This window comes from Clarias gariepinus, chromosome 20 (assembly GCF_024256425.1).
Source record: "Clarias gariepinus isolate MV-2021 ecotype Netherlands chromosome 20, CGAR_prim_01v2, whole genome shotgun sequence".
In the NCBI taxonomy this organism is placed as follows: Eukaryota; Metazoa; Chordata; class Actinopteri; order Siluriformes; family Clariidae; genus Clarias; species Clarias gariepinus.
The window spans coordinates 22284457-22302793 of record NC_071119.1 but is presented as its reverse complement, the minus strand read 5'-3'; the positions used below and the strand labels follow the sequence as shown (position 1 = coordinate 22302793).

The 18337-nt window shown below is 41.3% G+C and overlaps 2 protein-coding genes across 2 annotated transcripts; both read left to right on the top strand.

The window, feature by feature from the left end:
• The first annotated feature begins 477 nt into the window (after positions 1-477).
• On the top strand, positions 478-12530 carry LOC128508572 (butyrophilin subfamily 1 member A1-like). The gene is made up of 6 exons (XM_053479935.1): positions 478-638; positions 767-823; positions 11007-11369; positions 11496-11792; positions 12159-12266; positions 12365-12530. Exons 1-6 carry the CDS (start codon positions 632-634, stop codon positions 12415-12417), a joined length of 885 nt encoding a protein of 294 aa, XP_053335910.1. The 5' UTR covers positions 478-631; the 3' UTR covers positions 12418-12530.
• LOC128508573 (E3 ubiquitin-protein ligase TRIM11-like) lies at positions 12413-17593 on the top strand. Its single transcript, XM_053479937.1, has 3 exons — positions 12413-12541; positions 13564-13611; positions 13838-17593. The coding sequence occupies exons 1-3, from the start codon at positions 12514-12516 to the stop codon at positions 14440-14442; spliced, it is 681 nt and encodes a 226-aa protein (XP_053335912.1). The 5' UTR covers positions 12413-12513; the 3' UTR covers positions 14443-17593.
• Positions 17594-18337: the final 744 nt, after the last annotated feature.

Below are 18337 nucleotides of genomic sequence, written 5' to 3'. Positions count from 1 at the left end.
TCTATATTTCTATATTATACAGCTGTTTTTCTTATTTTTCTATATTTTTCATAGATTTTTCTATATTGTATAGTTTGTACTGTACATTTATTTTATTTTATTTAATATTTCATATTCGATTTTATTCTTTCTTAGTTAAATTTACCTTCTATTTTCTCTTTTATATTTATTTCCTATTTAGTCTTTTATTTTAAGGTCACGGGCAGTTGTCTAAGCATTTTACTGCATATCGTACTATGTAATTTGAATTTGAATTTGAAAGGTCCCTGATGAGCAAGGCAGACTCAACAAGAAACCCATCCTTATTTGTGTGTTTTGCAGTCATACTGTGTGTTAGGCAGCTGAAATTTCCATATAATAGATGATGTCTTTAAGTTAATATCGAGTCCAGTTTCTTTATCGGAGCTATTGAGCAGCTGCAGTCACTTTGACCTTTAGGGGGCGCTTTAAGAGACATTTTGAAAGTGAAAGCAAAGCTTTCCCACACTGTGTCACTTCCTGGTTTTCTCGGACGATTAAAAATAAAACTGCCCGTATTATTTTGGCGGTTCTTTATTAATAGCGGCTTTTAATAAAACTTTGTGATTATAACAAGCCTCTACCAGACTGATTCGAGGACAGTGTGGACAAAATGAAGGGTAAGCTCGCGGGCAGATCTGCATTTATAGAAGAACAGAATGAAAAAAAGAAAATGAGGCCACACGTTTATAGTCACTGCGTGAATACACGGTTTTTAATGTGTCTTGTTTGTTTGTTATTATTTCAGAAGTACTCGTGTGTTTCGGCGTCGTGTTTCTGTGCTCAGGCTTCCTCATGGCGTCAGGTAAGAATGTTTAGAGGAAATAAAGAAAGAAATCGTCCTCCAGGAACAGATAGGGAGTGTCTGAGGACAGGAGAGACGCCACGTCCATACAGAGAGCTGGCTAAAAATACAGCAGTGAAAATGTGTCAGCTTGTGCACTGAAATGCTGATATTTTCAATAAACAACCTCAGTGTTGAGTAAGTGATAGCACAAACTGGAAGGTTAATTATGGCGCGAGCGACCCAACAACAAGTAGTGTAAGTGCACTCAGCCAAGATATGTGCTAAAAAAAAAAAAAAGGGTTTCACCTAAGTGAAAATGTGAATTTATCCCATTCAGATAGGATCACATAACCCTGCTTTTTTATAAAACTGAACGCTTCATATCCGTTTGTTGTTTGTTTTGTAATTACGCCCGCGCGTGTCCGTTACTTTTTTGAATTCAAATCTTTCAACGAACTTAACCGTCATTCAGATGATACTTGGCCTACTTATGAAAAGTCATAAACCTGAAAAAAGTTTATTATTTTAAAAAGATAAGATTTTAAGATATTTCAACGTGGATTTGACATCACTACAGATTTTTAGCTTATTAAGCTTTTACCAAAAACCACTTTATGCAAAACCTTTTCAGATCATATGCTTCTGGAAGCTTACACCCAATTTAGTATCAATATTTTAAAAATAATGAATAATTAGCATTTTAAATCATTATTGTTTAAACTGAGACTGAGATTTTTTTTTTTTTTGGGGGGGGGGGGTGCTTGTACTTTTCAGTGTTGCAGGTGCTGTGCGTGGGCTTTTAGAAAGGTAGCTATATTGGCAGAGGTGATCATGTGGGAAAAGTCTTTTAATAAAGGAAAACCGAACACAAATAGACATCTACAAAAGGGAACTAAGGAATAGCAACACAGGGCATAAGAGAAACCAAAGGCTAAGCAAAACAGGATCTAAACTATACACTAACTAAGCTAAACAAGAGCTAGGCTAAACCTAGATGCCAGACAAAGAGAAACGGAACAAAAGACTATTTGTAGCTGCCGTTCAGTATCAATAAAAACGGGACACAGAGTGCTTCAGACGGGTGCTTATCTCTCTTTTATTTCGTCCTTGCAGAGCGCCATTGAGCTTTAGTTGCGTAGCACCGTGAAACTACACAAAGAAACAATAATCAAATAAATATCATAAATAAAGTGCACATTTACAAAGAACCATAAAAAATACAAAAAAAAAAAAATGAATGACAAATTGAAACAACGTATTAACAAGTAGAGCTCATGACATACAAAGCGAGCCCATATAACTTTGAAACAAAAAATGCAACATATGTCAGCTTCACAAACCTCGCTCCGCTTTACCAAAGGGTACCAAGTTTAAATTGAGCTGCATCAAACTGCATTCACCAAAAAACTCTTTTTCTCCATGTCCTTCGAAGAAAAAAAAAATCTTCTAAAGCTTCTCCATGATATTCTGATTACTTTTTATTACCCCACCCCTCACAGCGTAATGCACATAACACGTACAATTAATTTAAAGAGACACAACAATTTTGCGGTCATTTACACTATTTATAACTAAACTTAATTAGCTACCTCGGTTCAGGTGTGCTCCCATCACCTGACCGAGGTGCACTCTGGGAAATGAAGTTCAAATAAAAATACAAAAAACACCATCTGGTGTTTAATCGTGACACATATGTATATACACTCACCTAAAGGATTATTAGGAACACCTGTTCAATTTCTCATTAATGCAATTATCTAATCAACCACATGGCAGTTGCTTCAATGCATTTAGGGGTGTGGTCCTGGTCAAGACAATCTCCTGAACTCCAAACTGAATGTCAGAATGGGAAAGAAAGGTGATTTAAGCAATTTTGAGCGTAGTATGGTTGTTGGTGACAGACAGGCTGGTCTAAGTATTTCACAATCTGCTCAGTTACTGGGATTTTCACGCACAACTATTTTGTAGGGTTTACAAAGAATGGTGTGAAAAGGAAAAAAAATCCAGTATGCGTTAGTCCTGTGGGCGAAAATGCCCTGTTGATGCTAGAGGTCAGAGGAGAATGGGCCGACTGATTCAAGCTAATAGAAGAGCAACTTTGACTAAAATAACCACTCGTTACAACCGAGGTATGCAGCAAAACATTTGTGAAGCCACAACACGCACAACCTTAAGGCGGATGGGCTGCAACAGCAGAAGACCCCACGGGGTACCACTCATCTCCACTACAAATAGGAAAAAGAGGCTACAATTTGCACGAGCTCACCAAAATTGGACAGTTAAAGAATGGAAAAATGTTGCCTGGTCTAATGAGTCTCGATTTCTGATGAGACATTTAAATGGTAGAGTCGGAATTTGGCATAAACAGAACGAGAACCTGGATCCATCATGCCTTGTTACCACTGTGCAGGCTGGTGGTGGTGGTGTAATGGTGTGGGGGATGTTTTCTTGGCACACTTTAGGCCCCTTAGTGCCAATTGGGCATTGTTTATATGCCACGGGCTACCTGAGCATTGTTTCTGACCAGGTCCATGCTTTTATGACCTCCATGTACCCATCCTCTGATGGCTACTTCCAGCAGGATAATGCACCATGTCACAAAGCTCGAATCATTTCAAATTGGTTTCTTGAACATGACAATGAGTTCACTGTACTAAAATGGCCCCCACAGTCACAAGATCTCAACCCAATAGAGCATCTTTGGGATGTGGTGGAACGGGAGCTTCGTGCCCTGGATGTGCATCCCACAAATCTCCATCAACTGCAAGATGCTATCCTATCAATATGGGCCAACTTTTCTAAAGAATGCTTTCAGCACCTTGTGGAATAAATGCCACGTAGAATTAAGGCAGTTCTGAAGGCGAAAGGGGGTCAAACACGTATTAGAATGGTGTTCCTTATAATCCTTTAGGTGAGTATATATATATATATATATATATATATATATATATATATATATATACACATATATATATATATATATATATATATACTGTATATAACATGGGGAATATTACGGAAGCATTCACAAAAAAAAACACAGGAAATATCTACATTATATAATTATGACTTTATATCTCATAATTTTAAGATCCTGATCTTATAATTATGAGATAAGGGGAGGCAGTTTGTGGCAGGGGGCATTTTAGCGCATGGCATCTGAAACGAAAGTTACTGCATCCTGTTGCTCGGAAGCGAGGATCCAGAATTTTGAGCAGGTGCCAGATAGTTCTCTGAGATACCACAAAGCCAGCTTGGATGCATTTCAAATGCATATTTTTGTATCCATGAAGCATTTCATATTGGTTTTGTTACGTGGGGTGGTATGGGTTAGGGTTGCCTCTGTCTCCGAACAGCACATTTTATCTGTCTGTTTTTTTTCTGCGGATCTGCCCGTTTAGAATATTGCAGAGTATTTAGGTTTAACAGTCCTAAGCTCTTTAGATACCTGTGCAGTGTTGACATACTAATGATAATATCATCCAAATTACTCAATAACATCAATATTTACCAGTGGGTAGTACCAACAGGATCTCATAATTATGAGATATTAAGTCATAATTACAAGTTAGTAAGTCATAATTATGAGAATATCTCACAATTATGAGATAATTTCTGTGATCTATTATTTTATTTTTTTTTGTGAATGCAAGGCGCTTCCGTAGTATATAACATGGGGGGGGGGGGGGAAATCAGCACCAATACTGTGTTTTGGCTGACTGTTTTGGCCAAACCTGTTAATTATAGAATTCAGGTATTTCATCAAATCAGGGACCGCCTACCTTATCAGCATACAGCGATTATAAATAAATAAAGAAATGTGACAACACAAAAATAAATAAATGAAGAAATGTGGAAATTCAGAAATAAATAAATCTTGAAATATGTTAATAAACAAAAGTAGAAATGCATTTAGCAATTTTCCAGGGTATATTGTATTTATGTGTGTCATGAACGGGGTGTTGTGGCAGGTGTTGTACGCCGTGGGCGGAAGGAGCAGGCATAGAGGCAGAGGGGTGGTGTTAACCAAAAAAGAGTCTTTAAATAAAGGTTAAACAAAGTATAAATAAAAAGACAAACTAAGGAACAAACAAACTCAAACCATACTTAACTTTGGGCTAACAGGGGCTCTCTGGCAAGACACAGACAGGGGAACAAACACACGCCCTGTGGCGAGACACAGGCAAAGGGAGACACGTAACACGCCCTGGGGCGAGACACAGGCAAAGGGAGACACGTAACACGCCCTGTGGCGAGACACAGGCAAAGGGAGACACGTAACACGCCCTGTGGCGAGACACAGGCAAAGGGAGACACGTAACACGCCCTGTGGCGAGACACAGGCAAAGGGAGACACGTAACACGCTCTGTGGCGAGACACAGACAGGAGGAGACACAAAACACGTCCTGTGACGAGACACAGGCAGGGGGACAAACATAACAGGACATAAACGAGGCGTGGAGCTGAAACTAGACACTAGGGAGAACGGGAGACACTAGAGACACGGGAGACACTAGAGACACGGGAGACACTAGAGACGAGAGACCAAGAGAGGGACTGGACGAGGGCTAAAGACATGGCAATCAGCTAGGCATGGCTTTTAGCTAAACATGGTTAAGCTAAGCTTAACCATGGCAGTCAGCTACACATACACCTAGCTAAGCATGTCTTTAGCCCCAACATGCACTAAGCTATACTTACCTAATAGCTTAAACACACTAGGGAATAGGGGCACAGAAACACAGACAAAGGATACCCAGTGGCTAGGCGAGGCAGCCCTCCAAGACTAAGCGAGGCGGCACTCACAAGCTAGTCGTTACTCCCCAGTCAGGAGAGACAGCACTCTAAAACTAGGCGCACTGGGACAATAGGGGGAGAGGAAACACAGGACAAGGGTTACCCAGTGGCTAGGCCAGGCGACACTCAAAGGCTAGGCCAGGCGACACTCAAAGGCTAGGCCAGGCGACACTCAAAGGCTAGGCCAGGCGACACTCAAAGGCTAGGCCAGGCGACACTCAAAGGCTAGGCCAGGCGACACTCAAAGGCTAGGCCAGGCGACACTCAAAGGCTAGGCCAGGCGACACTCAAAGGCTAGGCTCACTGGGCATCTAGGGAGGTAGGAAACACAGGACAGCTAGAGACACAGAGGGGCTATGGCTAGAAGCATGTTAGTACTGTAACTGTACTCTAACTCAACATAAACTTTAGCTAATCATGCTCCTAGCCCCACACACACACCTAACTGCTTACCTGCTCTAGCTAACCACACGAACACAGGAGGACAGGACTGAATCAGCTCCACAAACACAGACACACAAAACATACACAGAGACATTGCCAATAAGAGAGCCCAAGTCAACACAACTAAAATCAAGGTACAAATTAAACAGATAACAAAACAAACCAAAATGCCCACATAACTGACAGTGGTATTACCAAAAATGCTCGACCCAGTTTCCCAGTCTAAACAGCTATTTATAGATTGATTGATGGCTACCTCGGTTCAGGTGTGCACTGCATCACCTGACCGAGGTGCCTGCTGGGAAACTGAGTCGGCCAACAAAAACTACAAAATAAAAACAGTGACCTCTAGTGGAGGACCCTTACAGTACCCCCCCCCTTAAACCGCTCCTCCGGAGCGCTATTGGTGGTCCCAAGGCACTTCCCTGGTGTCCCTTCACCCGACCCCGACGGGCTAGCTCCCGTAGTCAACTGTGTGGCGGAGGCAGCACCGGATCGCTGTTGTAGGCCGGGCGGAGGGGGCAGCACTGTATTGCTCTGAGAAGTAGAGCCCCTGAAGACAGTGCTGTGTTGTCCCCCAATCCGGGCGGCCGATGCAGTACTGGCTTTTCCTCCGCCGTGCAGTGGTGGGTGCCCGACATCGAAGCCGGGTGCTGGACGCTGTGCTGGGGTGTCGCTCCGAAGGCGGCGAGCCTTGAATAAGGGCTACTGGACGAAGGTGGGGGCCTCCACATGAGGCCTGCTGGTGTTGCTGGGACCTCCTCGAGGCGCTCGGCGGCTGCTGCTGCTGGGACCTCCTCGAGGCGCTCGGCGGCTGCTGCTGCTGGGACCTCCACGTGAGGCTCGGCGGCTGCTGCTGCTGGGACCTCCACGTGAGGCTCGGCGGCTGCTGCTGCTGGGACCTCCTCGAGGCGCTCGGCGGCTGCTGCAGCGGTGGCCTCCACGTGAGGCGCTCGGCGGCTGCTGCAGCGGTGGCCTCCACGTGAGGCGCTCGGCGGCTGCTGCAGCGGTGGCCTCCACGTGAGGCGCTCGGCGGCTGCTGCAGCGGTGGCCTCCACGTGAGGCGCTCGGCGGCTGCTGCAGCGGTGGCCTCCACGTGAGGCGCTCGGCGGCTGCTGCAGCGGTGGCCTCCACGTGAGGCGCTCGGCGGCTGCTGCAGCGGTGGCCTCCACGTGAGGCGCGAAGCGTGCTGCAGCGGTGGCCTCCACGTGAGGCGCGAAGCGTGCTGCAGCGGTGGCCTCCACGTGAGGCTGCCGCTTTAAAGTCCCAGCCCCCTCTGCTATGCCTTGGTGGGTCGAGCATTCTGTCATGAACGGGGTGTTGTGGCAGGTGTTGTACGCCGTGGGCGGAAGGAGCAGGCATAGAGGCAGAGGGGTGGTGTTAACCAAAAAAAGAGTCTTTTAATAAAGGTTAAACAAAGTATAAATAAAGAGACAAACTAAGGAACAAACAAACTCAAACCATACTTAACTTTGGGCTAACAGGGGCTCTCTGGCAAGACACAGACAGGGGAACAAACACACGCCCTGTGGCGAGACACAGGCAAAGGGAGACACGTAACACGCCCTGTGGCGAGACACAGGCAAAGGGAGACACGTAACACGCCCTGTGGCGAGACACAGGCAAAGGGAGACACGTAACACGCCCTGTGGCGAGACACAGGCAAAGGGAGACACGTAACACGCCCTGTGGCGAGACACAGGCAAAGGGAGACACGTAACACGCCCTGTGGCGAGACACAGGCAAAGGGAGACACGTAACACGCCCTGTGGCGAGACACAGGCAGGGGGACAAACATAACAGGACATAAACGAGGCGTGGAGCTGAAACTAGACACTAGGAAGAACGGGAGACACTAGAGAGAACGGGAGACACGGGAGACACTAGAGACACGGGAGACACTAGAGACACGGGAGACACTAGAGACACGGGAGACACGGGAGACACTAGAGACCAAGAGAGGGACTGGACGAGGGCTAAAGACATGGCAATCAGCTAGGCATGGCTTTTAGCTAAACATGGTTAAGCTAAGCTTAACCATGGCAGTCAGCTACACATACACCTAGCTAAGCATGTCTTTAGCCCCAACATGCACTAAGCTATACTTACCTAATAGCTTAAACACACTAGGGAATAGGGGCACAGAAACACAGACAAAGGATACCCAGTGGCTAGGCGAGGCAGCCCTCCAAGACTAAGCGAGGCGGCACTCACAAGCTAGTCGTTACTCCCCAGTCAGGAGGGACAGCACTCTAAAACTAGGCGCACTGGGACAATAGGGGGAAAGGAAACACAGGACAAGGGATACCCAGTGGCTAGGCCAGGCGACACTCAAAGGCTAGGCCAGGCGACACTCAAAGGCTAGGCCAGGCGACACTCAAAGGCTAGGCCAGGCGACACTCAAAGGCTAGGCCAGGCGACACTCAAAGGCTAGGCCAGGCGACACTCAAAGGCTAGGCCAGGCGACACTCAAAGGCTAGGCCAGGCGACACTCAAAGGCTAGGCCAGGCGACACTCAAAGGCTAGGCCAGGCGACACTCAAAGGCTAGGCCAGGGGACACTCAAAGGCTAGGCCAGGGGACACTCAAAGGCTAGGCCAGGGGACACTCAAAGGCTAGGCCAGGGGACACTCAAAGGCTAGGCCAGGGGACACTCAAAGGCTAGGCCAGGGGACACTCAAAGGCTAGGCCAGGGGACACTCAAAGGCTAGGCCAGGGGACACTCAAAGGCTAGGCCAGGGGACACTCAAAGGCTAGGCTAGGGGACACTCAAAGGCTAGGCTCACTGGGCATCTAGGGAGGTAGGAAACACAGGACAGCTAGAGACACAGAGGGGCTATGGCTAGAAGCATGCTAGTACTGTAACTGTACTCTAACTCAACATAAACTTTAGCTAATCATGCTCCTAGCCACACACACACCTAACTGCTTACCTGCTCTAGCTAACCACACGAAGGACAGGAGGACAGGACTGAATCAGCTCCACAAACACAAAACATACACAGAGACATTGCCAATAAGAGAGCCCAAGTCAACACAACTAAAATCAAAGTACAAATTAAACAGATAACAAAACAAACCAAAATGCCCACATAACTGACAGTGGTATTACCAAAAATGCTCGACCCAGTTTCCCAGTCTAAACAGCTATTTATAGATTGATTGATGGCTACCTCGGTTCAGGTGTGCACTGCATCACCTGACCGAGGTGCCTGCTGGGAAACTGAGTCGGCCAACAAAAACTACAAAATAAAAACAGTGACCTCTAGTGGAGGACCCTTACAATGTGTTTATTTATTTTATTTCTATATTTACTTATTTATTCACAGATTTATTTATTTATAATTATGTTATGTTTAGTCCTCCATACCTTATCCCCAGTGAGGGGCAATTCTAATGTTTCAGCATACCAAGACATCTTGGACAATGCTACGCTTTTAACTTTCTGACAACAGTTTGAGGAAGGCACTTCTCTATTTCAACATGACTGTAGCCCAGTACACAAAGAAGGACTATAACACCCATTTTATCATGCAGCCTAATTTACAGGGCTATTTTCAGTTCTAAAAGAAATTTGAGCAGGATTCCTATGAGTGATTCTGAGATGCTTAGTAAATACAGCCCCTGGGCTTAATCTTATAACATGGTAAAAAACCTGCTTAAAATTTAATACCATTGCTTTTTTCTAAAGAATAAATTAAGGGGTTTTTTAGCAATGAGGGTAAATGTTTATGGGCTATATTTCGTATTAGTCTTGCACACATTACATCGGACAAAGTGTGTAAGGCTGTTTATTTGATAACGGGTCAAAGATAAGCCACAACTAACAAACACATTATGACTTATAACTGTATTTCGAATGAAATGCACGAAAAAGATGGAGATTAAACCACTGATAGAACAAACAACCCAGAAGACTATAATGTTGGAGAGTTATGTTATATAGTAGTAATTAGGTTGCAAAGTCATCCATACAAAACACAACATTGAGACAAAATTGTTTTTGACTTTGAAGGCCATGTGGTAAAAATAAAGTTTTTCACAGAGTATGTGGTTTAATAAACTGTATTAATAACACGGAGTGCGCGGAATACCAAACTGAGCGCTTGGATTAATGAAACTGAGCGCGTGGATTCATAAAACTGAGCGCACGAATTAATAAACCGATGCGTGTTTCTTGGCCCCACCCCCGTGAAAACAGCGTCTTTAGAGAAATGCTTGCCCGCAAAAGGTAGTGCACGTACCACTGAGCTTCTGTGGATTCTAAAATTTATATTGTTACCGTTTTTAATCTCTGGAATGGAATAGACAGAGAATTTCCTTATCATAACATGTTTTTCATTTTCCTCTTACTGCTACAAATCCATCAAGTACTGACTAACTCTGATTGTTTAGGTCTGCTGCTTGTTCTATTTTTTCCTGCTTTGTACTGCTTAATTAGATGGTTTGGTAAATTACAGTTATGTAGTATTTTCTTTACTCTCTTAAAAGCAGTTTACTTAGTGGACTAGTGGTTAGCACTCAGTGGTACAAAAGCTACTATAGCAGTGTAAGTGTTTCATGTATAGTAGAGTATGTATTTACACTGGGAGATAAAAATAAATGCTGTTATTCACTAAAGCTTTGTGTTCATGTTTAAAGTCATTGTATTGGGTTTTCATTTCAAGGTAATCCCAACCTCAACATTTGTCGGATAATAGTTCATTAAAGTATTTCCAACATAACAAAACAACCGAATGTTAATGGTATCCCAACGTCCAGGACATTGGTACAATTATATGACAACCACAAACTCTAGTTGAAATGTGTTAGATGTGTTAAACCAAAGGAAGATGTAACATTTGATACATCAAATGGTACACCAGTAGAGCAAAATGGAAGATCAAACATTAAAACGTCTGATAGTTCAGACACAATTTTAAGGCAAAATTTTAACCCTTCTTTTCTTTCTCTTTTTTAGACGTGTTCACTTTAAACTGTGCCGAGTCCGTAATCATGGGGAAATTTGGATCCTCTGTGATTCTCCCATGTTGGCTTACCCCTGAGATCAATGCGGAAACTTTGGAGATTCGTTGGTATCGACCAGAGAAGTTCCAAGCTCCATTTCAGTTTTATCAGAGTGGTAAATTCATCACGGATAATCAGGGGTCATACAGGAATCGGAGCTCATTGAGTCCAAGAAACCCTCAGTCCACTGGGCTGAATCAAGGGGACGTCTCCTTAAGGTTGGACAACCTCGGTATGTCAGATATAGGTATTTTTCACTGCTACGTGAGCGGAGACAAATCATATCAGGACAAGTCTGTAAACCTCAGTTTAACTGGTGAGTAGATGTTTGAGGTTTGATTGATGGATATATTAATGGATCTATGGACGGAACTTGATTTAAGTTCTCATTCTCCCTATACAATCCCTCTTTTTTCTGTCTCGACTATGTCCCCCCTCTCAGCTCTAGGCTCTCCGGCTCACCTTTCTCTGCAGCACCTGCAGGACTCTGTGAACCTCAGCTGTTCTTCCTGTGGCTGGTTTCCTCAACCAAGGCTCCTGTGGAACTCTCCAAATGAAAAAGGAGATGCTCTTTCTAATACCCAATCTCCCGTTTACCGTCAACAAGAGAATGGACTGTTTTGTGCTTACGGCTGGGTCATCCTCTCATCTTCATTCTCTAAATCAATCTCTTGTTCTGTCAGTCTATCAGAAGATGAGAAGAGGGATATGAGCTTCGATTTAGATGCTCGTCCATCAGGTTTGCTATGAAAACATTACAGATGTAGAAGTGTAGTACATGCAATTTGTCAGAGGGTGTTGATTAATTGTACAGTATACTGTATAACAGTAACTCTGATATTAGTACACCTTTAAAGTTCCTGTAGTAACAGCCCGTACAGAGGCACCCGACACCCCATAACTAAGACTTATAATAAACATTAATTTAATTAAAAAAAGCAAATGTGTAATTGTTGATATCACGCAGGTAAATGTTTAACGTGATATTGCAGTCTCAGCGATTTGTAATAGCACATTTTGAGGTATTTGACAACATTAATTGTCTTATTATGTTGATCAGATTAGGTAGACCTAATTACTGCTTAACCTCTTTTACCTCTTTTAGATGATACTAGTGGATTGTGGAAAATACTTTTCGGTCTATTGCTGTTTTTACTGGCAGCACTGATCGGCGTTGGGCTCTACAAAATATACTCAGCACGAAAAAAACATGGTCAATATTCTATTATTTAAATACAGTTTTTTAATACATTTTATGAAATACACTGTTGTAATTTTTGTCTTTTTCATAATTGTGTATTTGTGTTGTAGATTACATGCCAGGTAAGACTTTTTCTCATCATTCTTTCCATATTATTGCTTGATTTCATTTTCCTAATGACTTAAAGTCTAATGTGCTGCAGGAAATAGTTATATGTTTGTTCTGTAATTGATTTATTACTGTTCTATTTTCAGTTGAGATGAAAGTCTTGGTAGACTTGACTCAAGGTATGATTAAATTTTTTTTCTAGTACAAAAGAATGGTGGAATTGTGTATGTTTTTTAAAATAGTCTCTAGATCAGTGGTTCTCCACCTTATTCTTGGAGGACTGCTGCCCTGTTTATTTTAGTGTTTTTTAAAATATGCTCTGGCGGCATGGTCGCTTAGTAGTTAGCACTGTCACCTTGCACTTTCAAGTCCTGGGTTCGATCCCTGTATTGGGTCAGTGTGCATGGAGTTTGCAAGGTTTTCCCATGCGTGGTGTTTCCAAATTGCCTGTAGTGTGTGAATGCACATGTAAATGTTGCCAGGAGGTCCTACTAAGGTCGTGCAAAAGGGAATAATTACAGTGGTCACAATTGGCCGCCATTGTACCTAGATGGATAAATGGATGGATGGAAATTATGCTTTACCCCACCCACTTCAAATATACTGCATTTCAGGCCCTCTCTTTGCTGATCCCAGTTTTTTAAGCCTAGTTTCTGAACAAGGCAAAACAAACAAATAAAATATGTCAGTCAGTTTTTTCCTGTTACAGTGTAACAGACATCTGCTGTCAGTGAGTCCTCTTAGCCTTGATTAGTATACTGTAGATTATTTCCAGTACTGTGGTATGTTTTAAGTACCGGTATACCAGGCAACACTACTGAAGACCCATCTGAATGTCTAAAATGAGAATTCTGCATAATACATCTTCTTTTAACTTGATATCAGGATAATGATTCCAAACATACTAGCAAATCAACAACTGACTGGATAAAAAAGAGGGGGAAAAAATCTGTAGACCTCATCCACATTGAGATGCTGCAGTAGGATCTTAAGAGAGCTGTGCTTAAATAAATGCCCTAAAACATCAATAAACTAAAGCAATGTTTAAGAGTGGGCCCACATTTTAAATTTCATTGTGATCTGTGTTTTTTTTGCTGTTGTCCGAGCAAATTAACGGAGTGGGGACTTGTAATATGTAATATGAGAGAAATGTTAAGTTATATGCTGTTTGTATTTACCCATTTGCCTTTTTTTTTACCAGATGAGGTATCTGCTACAAACTTGGCGGACCTGAAGGAAGATGAGAAAGGTGCGTCTCCTTTGTATAAAATACTAGCATACTCGGGTGCAGGAGTTTTATATTAGGGATGCTGGGATTTTTTTAAAGCAGCAAATGTCTAAGCCTATTTTAGTAGTTGCACATCAAGGTCACTTCCCACTTCCTTGTTAGTATATTGTATAAGTATTACAATGAGCCTATTTGACCCATGATAAAATGTGACTTTTAAAGTAATTATGTTTTTCTTACTTCACAGTGACCATCACATTAGATAAGGAGAAGTGTGAGAAAAACTACCTACGATTTAATGATACAGGTGATCTGGTGAGAGAAACCCCGGAGGCTGTTGAGAAGTATGCAAAAAAAGGTTTTCCTTATGAATTGTGTGTACAGGGAAGTAAAACACTTAAATCCAGTCGTGGCTATTGGGTAGTTGAATTAAAACAAACTAATGTCCAAACTAAAAAGTCATGGCTGATTGGAGTGGCCAGATTACCATGTACCATAGGTGCCAACAAGAGTGATTTTACACAATCAGAAGGGTTTTGGTTTCTGTATTCAGACCCAGAAAAAGGTGTTCGTGTAAATTCTGAACCAGAAGTTACACTTGTGGTAAAAACACCACCAGAGCGCATTGGAGTTTTGCTAGATTTTGACAAAGGTCAGCTTGCATTTTACAACCTTACAAATGGTGTGTGTCTCTTAACAATGCTAAACAATGTGAAAGGTGAGCTTGTCCCTCTGTTTAATCCAGGTATAGGTGATGAGTCTCCACTTAAAATAATTAACCCACAGGTCCAAACCCAAAACCAACCTAAAGAGAGTGGTGGTGTTCAAGCTAGCAATGCAAATCAACATTAAACTATCGAACCTAACTCTAATTAAGAATGACTGGGCGTTACTTATTAAACTGGGTATACGAGGGTGAGTCAAAAATTATCAGCACTCCTTATATTAAAACTTCTGTTGGCTGCACTCACTGTCTCATTACGGCTTTTTGTTCAAGGGTACTGTTTCCCCGTCACGGCTGTGCTGGTGTGAACGTGTTACTCAATTCATTTGTAACTGCAGTGCGAGCAAAATTGGATGCCCTGCTTGTGATTTGCACGAAAGAAGAGCAGTGTACAGCATTTTTTTTGCGGTCTGATGTTACACCTGGTGCCAAAACTCACGAAAAAGCATAAACAGAAGCGTTTGGATATCTGCAAACCAATTTAGGAACGATACTCTAAGTAAGGTGAAAGTTTCTTAAAAAGAATCATGCTTATTGAAAAGCTGAAGCCTAAGCATCGGATTAAATGTTGAGGGCCACACTGTCGACGCTCTGCAGAATCTTTGGTTTAAAGTGTTAAAGCATCCACTCTATAGTCCTGATCTTGCTTCATCAGACTTTCACCTGTTTGGTCCCCTGAAAGCAGCCCTACGAGGACGGAGATTCACTTGAAACATTTTTAAGTAAACGAATAAGAAAGCTTGTTGACAGATGGACAAAGTGTATTAAAAAAAATAAGGAGATTATATCCCAAAATTATGTACAGTGGAACCTTGGATTGCGAGCATAATTCGTTCAAGAAGCTTGCTTGTTTATCAAAGCACTCATATATTAAAGCAAATTTCACCCATAGGAAATAATGGAAACTCATATTTGATTTTGTTTCACAAACCAAAAATATTAATATAAAAATAATCCATACAAAATGTAAAGGAAAAATAAAACAAATTAACCTGCACTTTACCTTTGAAAAGAATCGTGACTGGTGTTAGATGAAACTTTTACACACTCACGCATGTCATTACATTTGGACACAAAATAAAAGTCATTGACTATACTAGTGACGCACATGCACTGACACTGAGCATGGGAGACGATTACCCGCAATCCCACAGTACGAGAGAGAAGAACCATTGGCTCAATTTGTGATCACGGCGCTTGGCAAAAAAGGGCATGCGGACTACAGTACCTAAAAACTACCCGCTTAACAAATGAAAATGTATTAAAAAAATTCTTGCAAAACACTCACAGATTAAGTTGCTCGCAATCCAAGGTTTTACTGTACTTGTCTTTTCTAAAAGTTAATTAAAAATAAATTCTAAACCCCGAGTGCGGGTAATTTTTGACTCACCCCCGTAATTGTTTAGTTCATAAACAGTATGAAGGAGCATTAAAAAAGGAAAAAAGAAAGTAGTATTAAGTAACTTTAAACGTTTTACATTTTAAAATTAGACTCTACAAATGTTTCTGAATTTGTGTGTATATTTAAGTTTATCACTTCTTAAATTGAACATGATGAAATTTCATAAAACCGTATATAATGATACTAATGGTACTTTGTCAAAAGATTGTTACTTGTAATACATCCATGTTGATATTCCTTCCTTGCAAGTTTAAGGGCCATGACACTGAACAGAAGGGCCAGAACAGAATCTCCTGACATATTTGTAATTTTTACTTAATACAGTGGGCCTGTAAAAGAAGCACCTATTCACTACATTTTTACAACTTTTTCTAGATTGTTGCTTTTATGTGTTAACTTAGTTTTTCTAGACCACTTCAAAATAAGCTAATTTAGGTTCTACTGTCCTTTTGTGCTCTGATTCAAGTTTGAGTTGCTCCTCTTCAATTCTAGTGAAACATTCTTAAGAGTATATTTTAGGTATTAAAGGTATTGTTTAAAAAATGTTCAAATAAGCAAAACATTTCTACACTACAAATAGTTATGACCTGTAAAGGTGATAAATCTCTTGTTAACTTGTATTTTTATTTTTATATGTGTATTGTTTATATCTCTCATCAGGGATAATGCTTAGTGTATCTAGACCATAGTTATCATTTGTGAAAATGAGAATCATGTTGTTCAAATTCTCTAAAGCATTCACTATTTTTGCCACTACAATAAACCTTTTGAAGCTACCACACACACACAATTCACTTACAGTAAATGTACAAGTTGTATGTCTTTTTTTTTTCCTTCCAAGATCCGTTCTTCCTAAGAAGTAGCAACATACATGCATTTCGTTATCATATTCATTAACTGTACAGTAAGCTATTTGGGATACCTTATATTTATATTGTGTGTGTGTGTAATTTTTTTTGGTTTGGTTTGGTGGAGGGGTTTGATGATAAAAACTAAACCTAACTCTGAATCTAGAGGACTGATTGTAAAAGACTGGGCAATTTAAGGAGCTAGTTATGTTATAGGGCATTCAAAAATTTTTATTGTTATCTAAAAATGACACTAGACAAATATAATTTTTTGAGAAATTGTGATGTAGGGGTTCTTACTTATATCAGAGGAACCGTAGGTGCTAGGGCTTTGGTTCTTGGATTTTCTCAGAGAGGCCTTTAAACTGAGTACAGGATGGCAATTTTTCAGAAGCATTTTTAGTGTCACTCCTGAACACTCCACAAACCCCATTAAGGTCTAAGGAGTGATTCTGCATTGATTTCAGTGCCATCTTTGAAGCTGCGGATTATTTTTGATTGACATGATTTTTACCAAAGTATTAGTTTCAAGAGGATACAGGACAGCAAAATAGAAGTATTATTTTATTGCACTCGGGAGACCTGGTTCTGTGGTGGTGCAGGCAAATTCCAGGGCGATAGAGCTGCCTGGTCCTGAATCAGAAATACAGGAATTTTGGGAAAACCACATCCGATCCCTTAGAAAAGTAATAGCTTAAGCAGCCCTAAGGGGCATTCCCACTAAACTGTTTTACTTCCTGAACTTTTTATAGATAATACTGCTAGGTCACACACAATTTTTTAAATATAATCTGGCTTCTTTATTGTCCAGTTTTGGAGCATGATTATCTGATGTAATATGGACGACAGAAGTAGTGCAGCTATGTGAATTAACTTTGCTTTTACTTTATATAACGGATTGTTGATGCAAATGTGATAGAAACACACACTCATAAATACCTGTTTGCATTTATATGTGTAACTTTCTCTACTCACAAATAAATTATGTAAATATTTGTTTGGAAATAAACAGCGTTTTTTTGAAGTTGGGATTATTTTTTTTGTTGTTGCATGAACTCAAATACAAATATAATATTTATTCTCGCTACAGTGCTGTTGGATGCTTATTAATTCATATAAGAATTGGAATCACTACCATTTTGCAGTGGTATGAATTTGAACATGTGCCACTGTAGTCTCTGTTAATCATGTGGTTTTTCCTTACTTAACCTGACAGATCCATTACCAATAGGCATCATACTCCCCTTAAGTGACTGACTACATTTAAAGCAAGTACAAATTGTAAAAAAGGATCTCTTTATTTTATTCTTCTTTTTTGTTGTTGCAAACTTGGTGGATGGTAGCCAGTATGTGGCACTCTCACCTCCACCACTCATGGAATCACCTCAACCATTTGGGGGTTGCACAAGTCAGTGAACCCCCCTAGTGCTCATCCCAAGCCCTGAAAAAGTGGGAAGGTTTGCATAAGGAAGGTCATCCAGCGTAAAAACCGGTCCCGCATACAATCTGCAGACCTGGTGATTTGCTGTGGTGGCCGCCTCAAAAATGTGGAGCAGCCAAAACAGTTGGTTGACTCCCCCTAGTGGTAGAAATTATCACAGGTTCAAAAGTAGTTCGACTTTTTTTTACATCCCTCCATCCAATACAAAAGCTGAAATTAAGCACACAGTACAAGCTACAAAATGCAAATAAATGTGTTATTTCTTGCAGTGACATACATTAGTCTGTGTCTCTAAACAGCCTTTCTTCTAAAATCTTTACAATGCCATTTAA

What these genes read in the sequence shown, in the direction of transcription:
- LOC128508572 (XM_053479935.1), top strand. An exon ending in AGGCTTCCTCATGGCGTCAG is followed by an intron (nt 824 to 11,006) that starts GTAAGAATGTTT and finishes TCTCTTTTTTAG; the next exon opens with ACGTGTTCACTTTAAACTGT. An exon ending in CTCAGCACGAAAAAAACATG is followed by an intron (nt 12,267 to 12,364) that starts GTCAATATTCTA and finishes TTTGTGTTGTAG; the next exon opens with ATTACATGCCAGGTAAGACT.
- LOC128508573 (XM_053479937.1), top strand. Translation starts at nt 12,514, where the DNA reads ATGAAAGTCTTGGTAGACTTGACTCAAG. An exon ending in CTTGGTAGACTTGACTCAAG is followed by an intron (nt 12,542 to 13,563) that starts GTATGATTAAAT and finishes TTTTTTTACCAG; the next exon opens with ATGAGGTATCTGCTACAAAC. An exon ending in CCTGAAGGAAGATGAGAAAG is followed by an intron (nt 13,612 to 13,837) that starts GTGCGTCTCCTT and finishes CTTACTTCACAG; the next exon opens with TGACCATCACATTAGATAAG.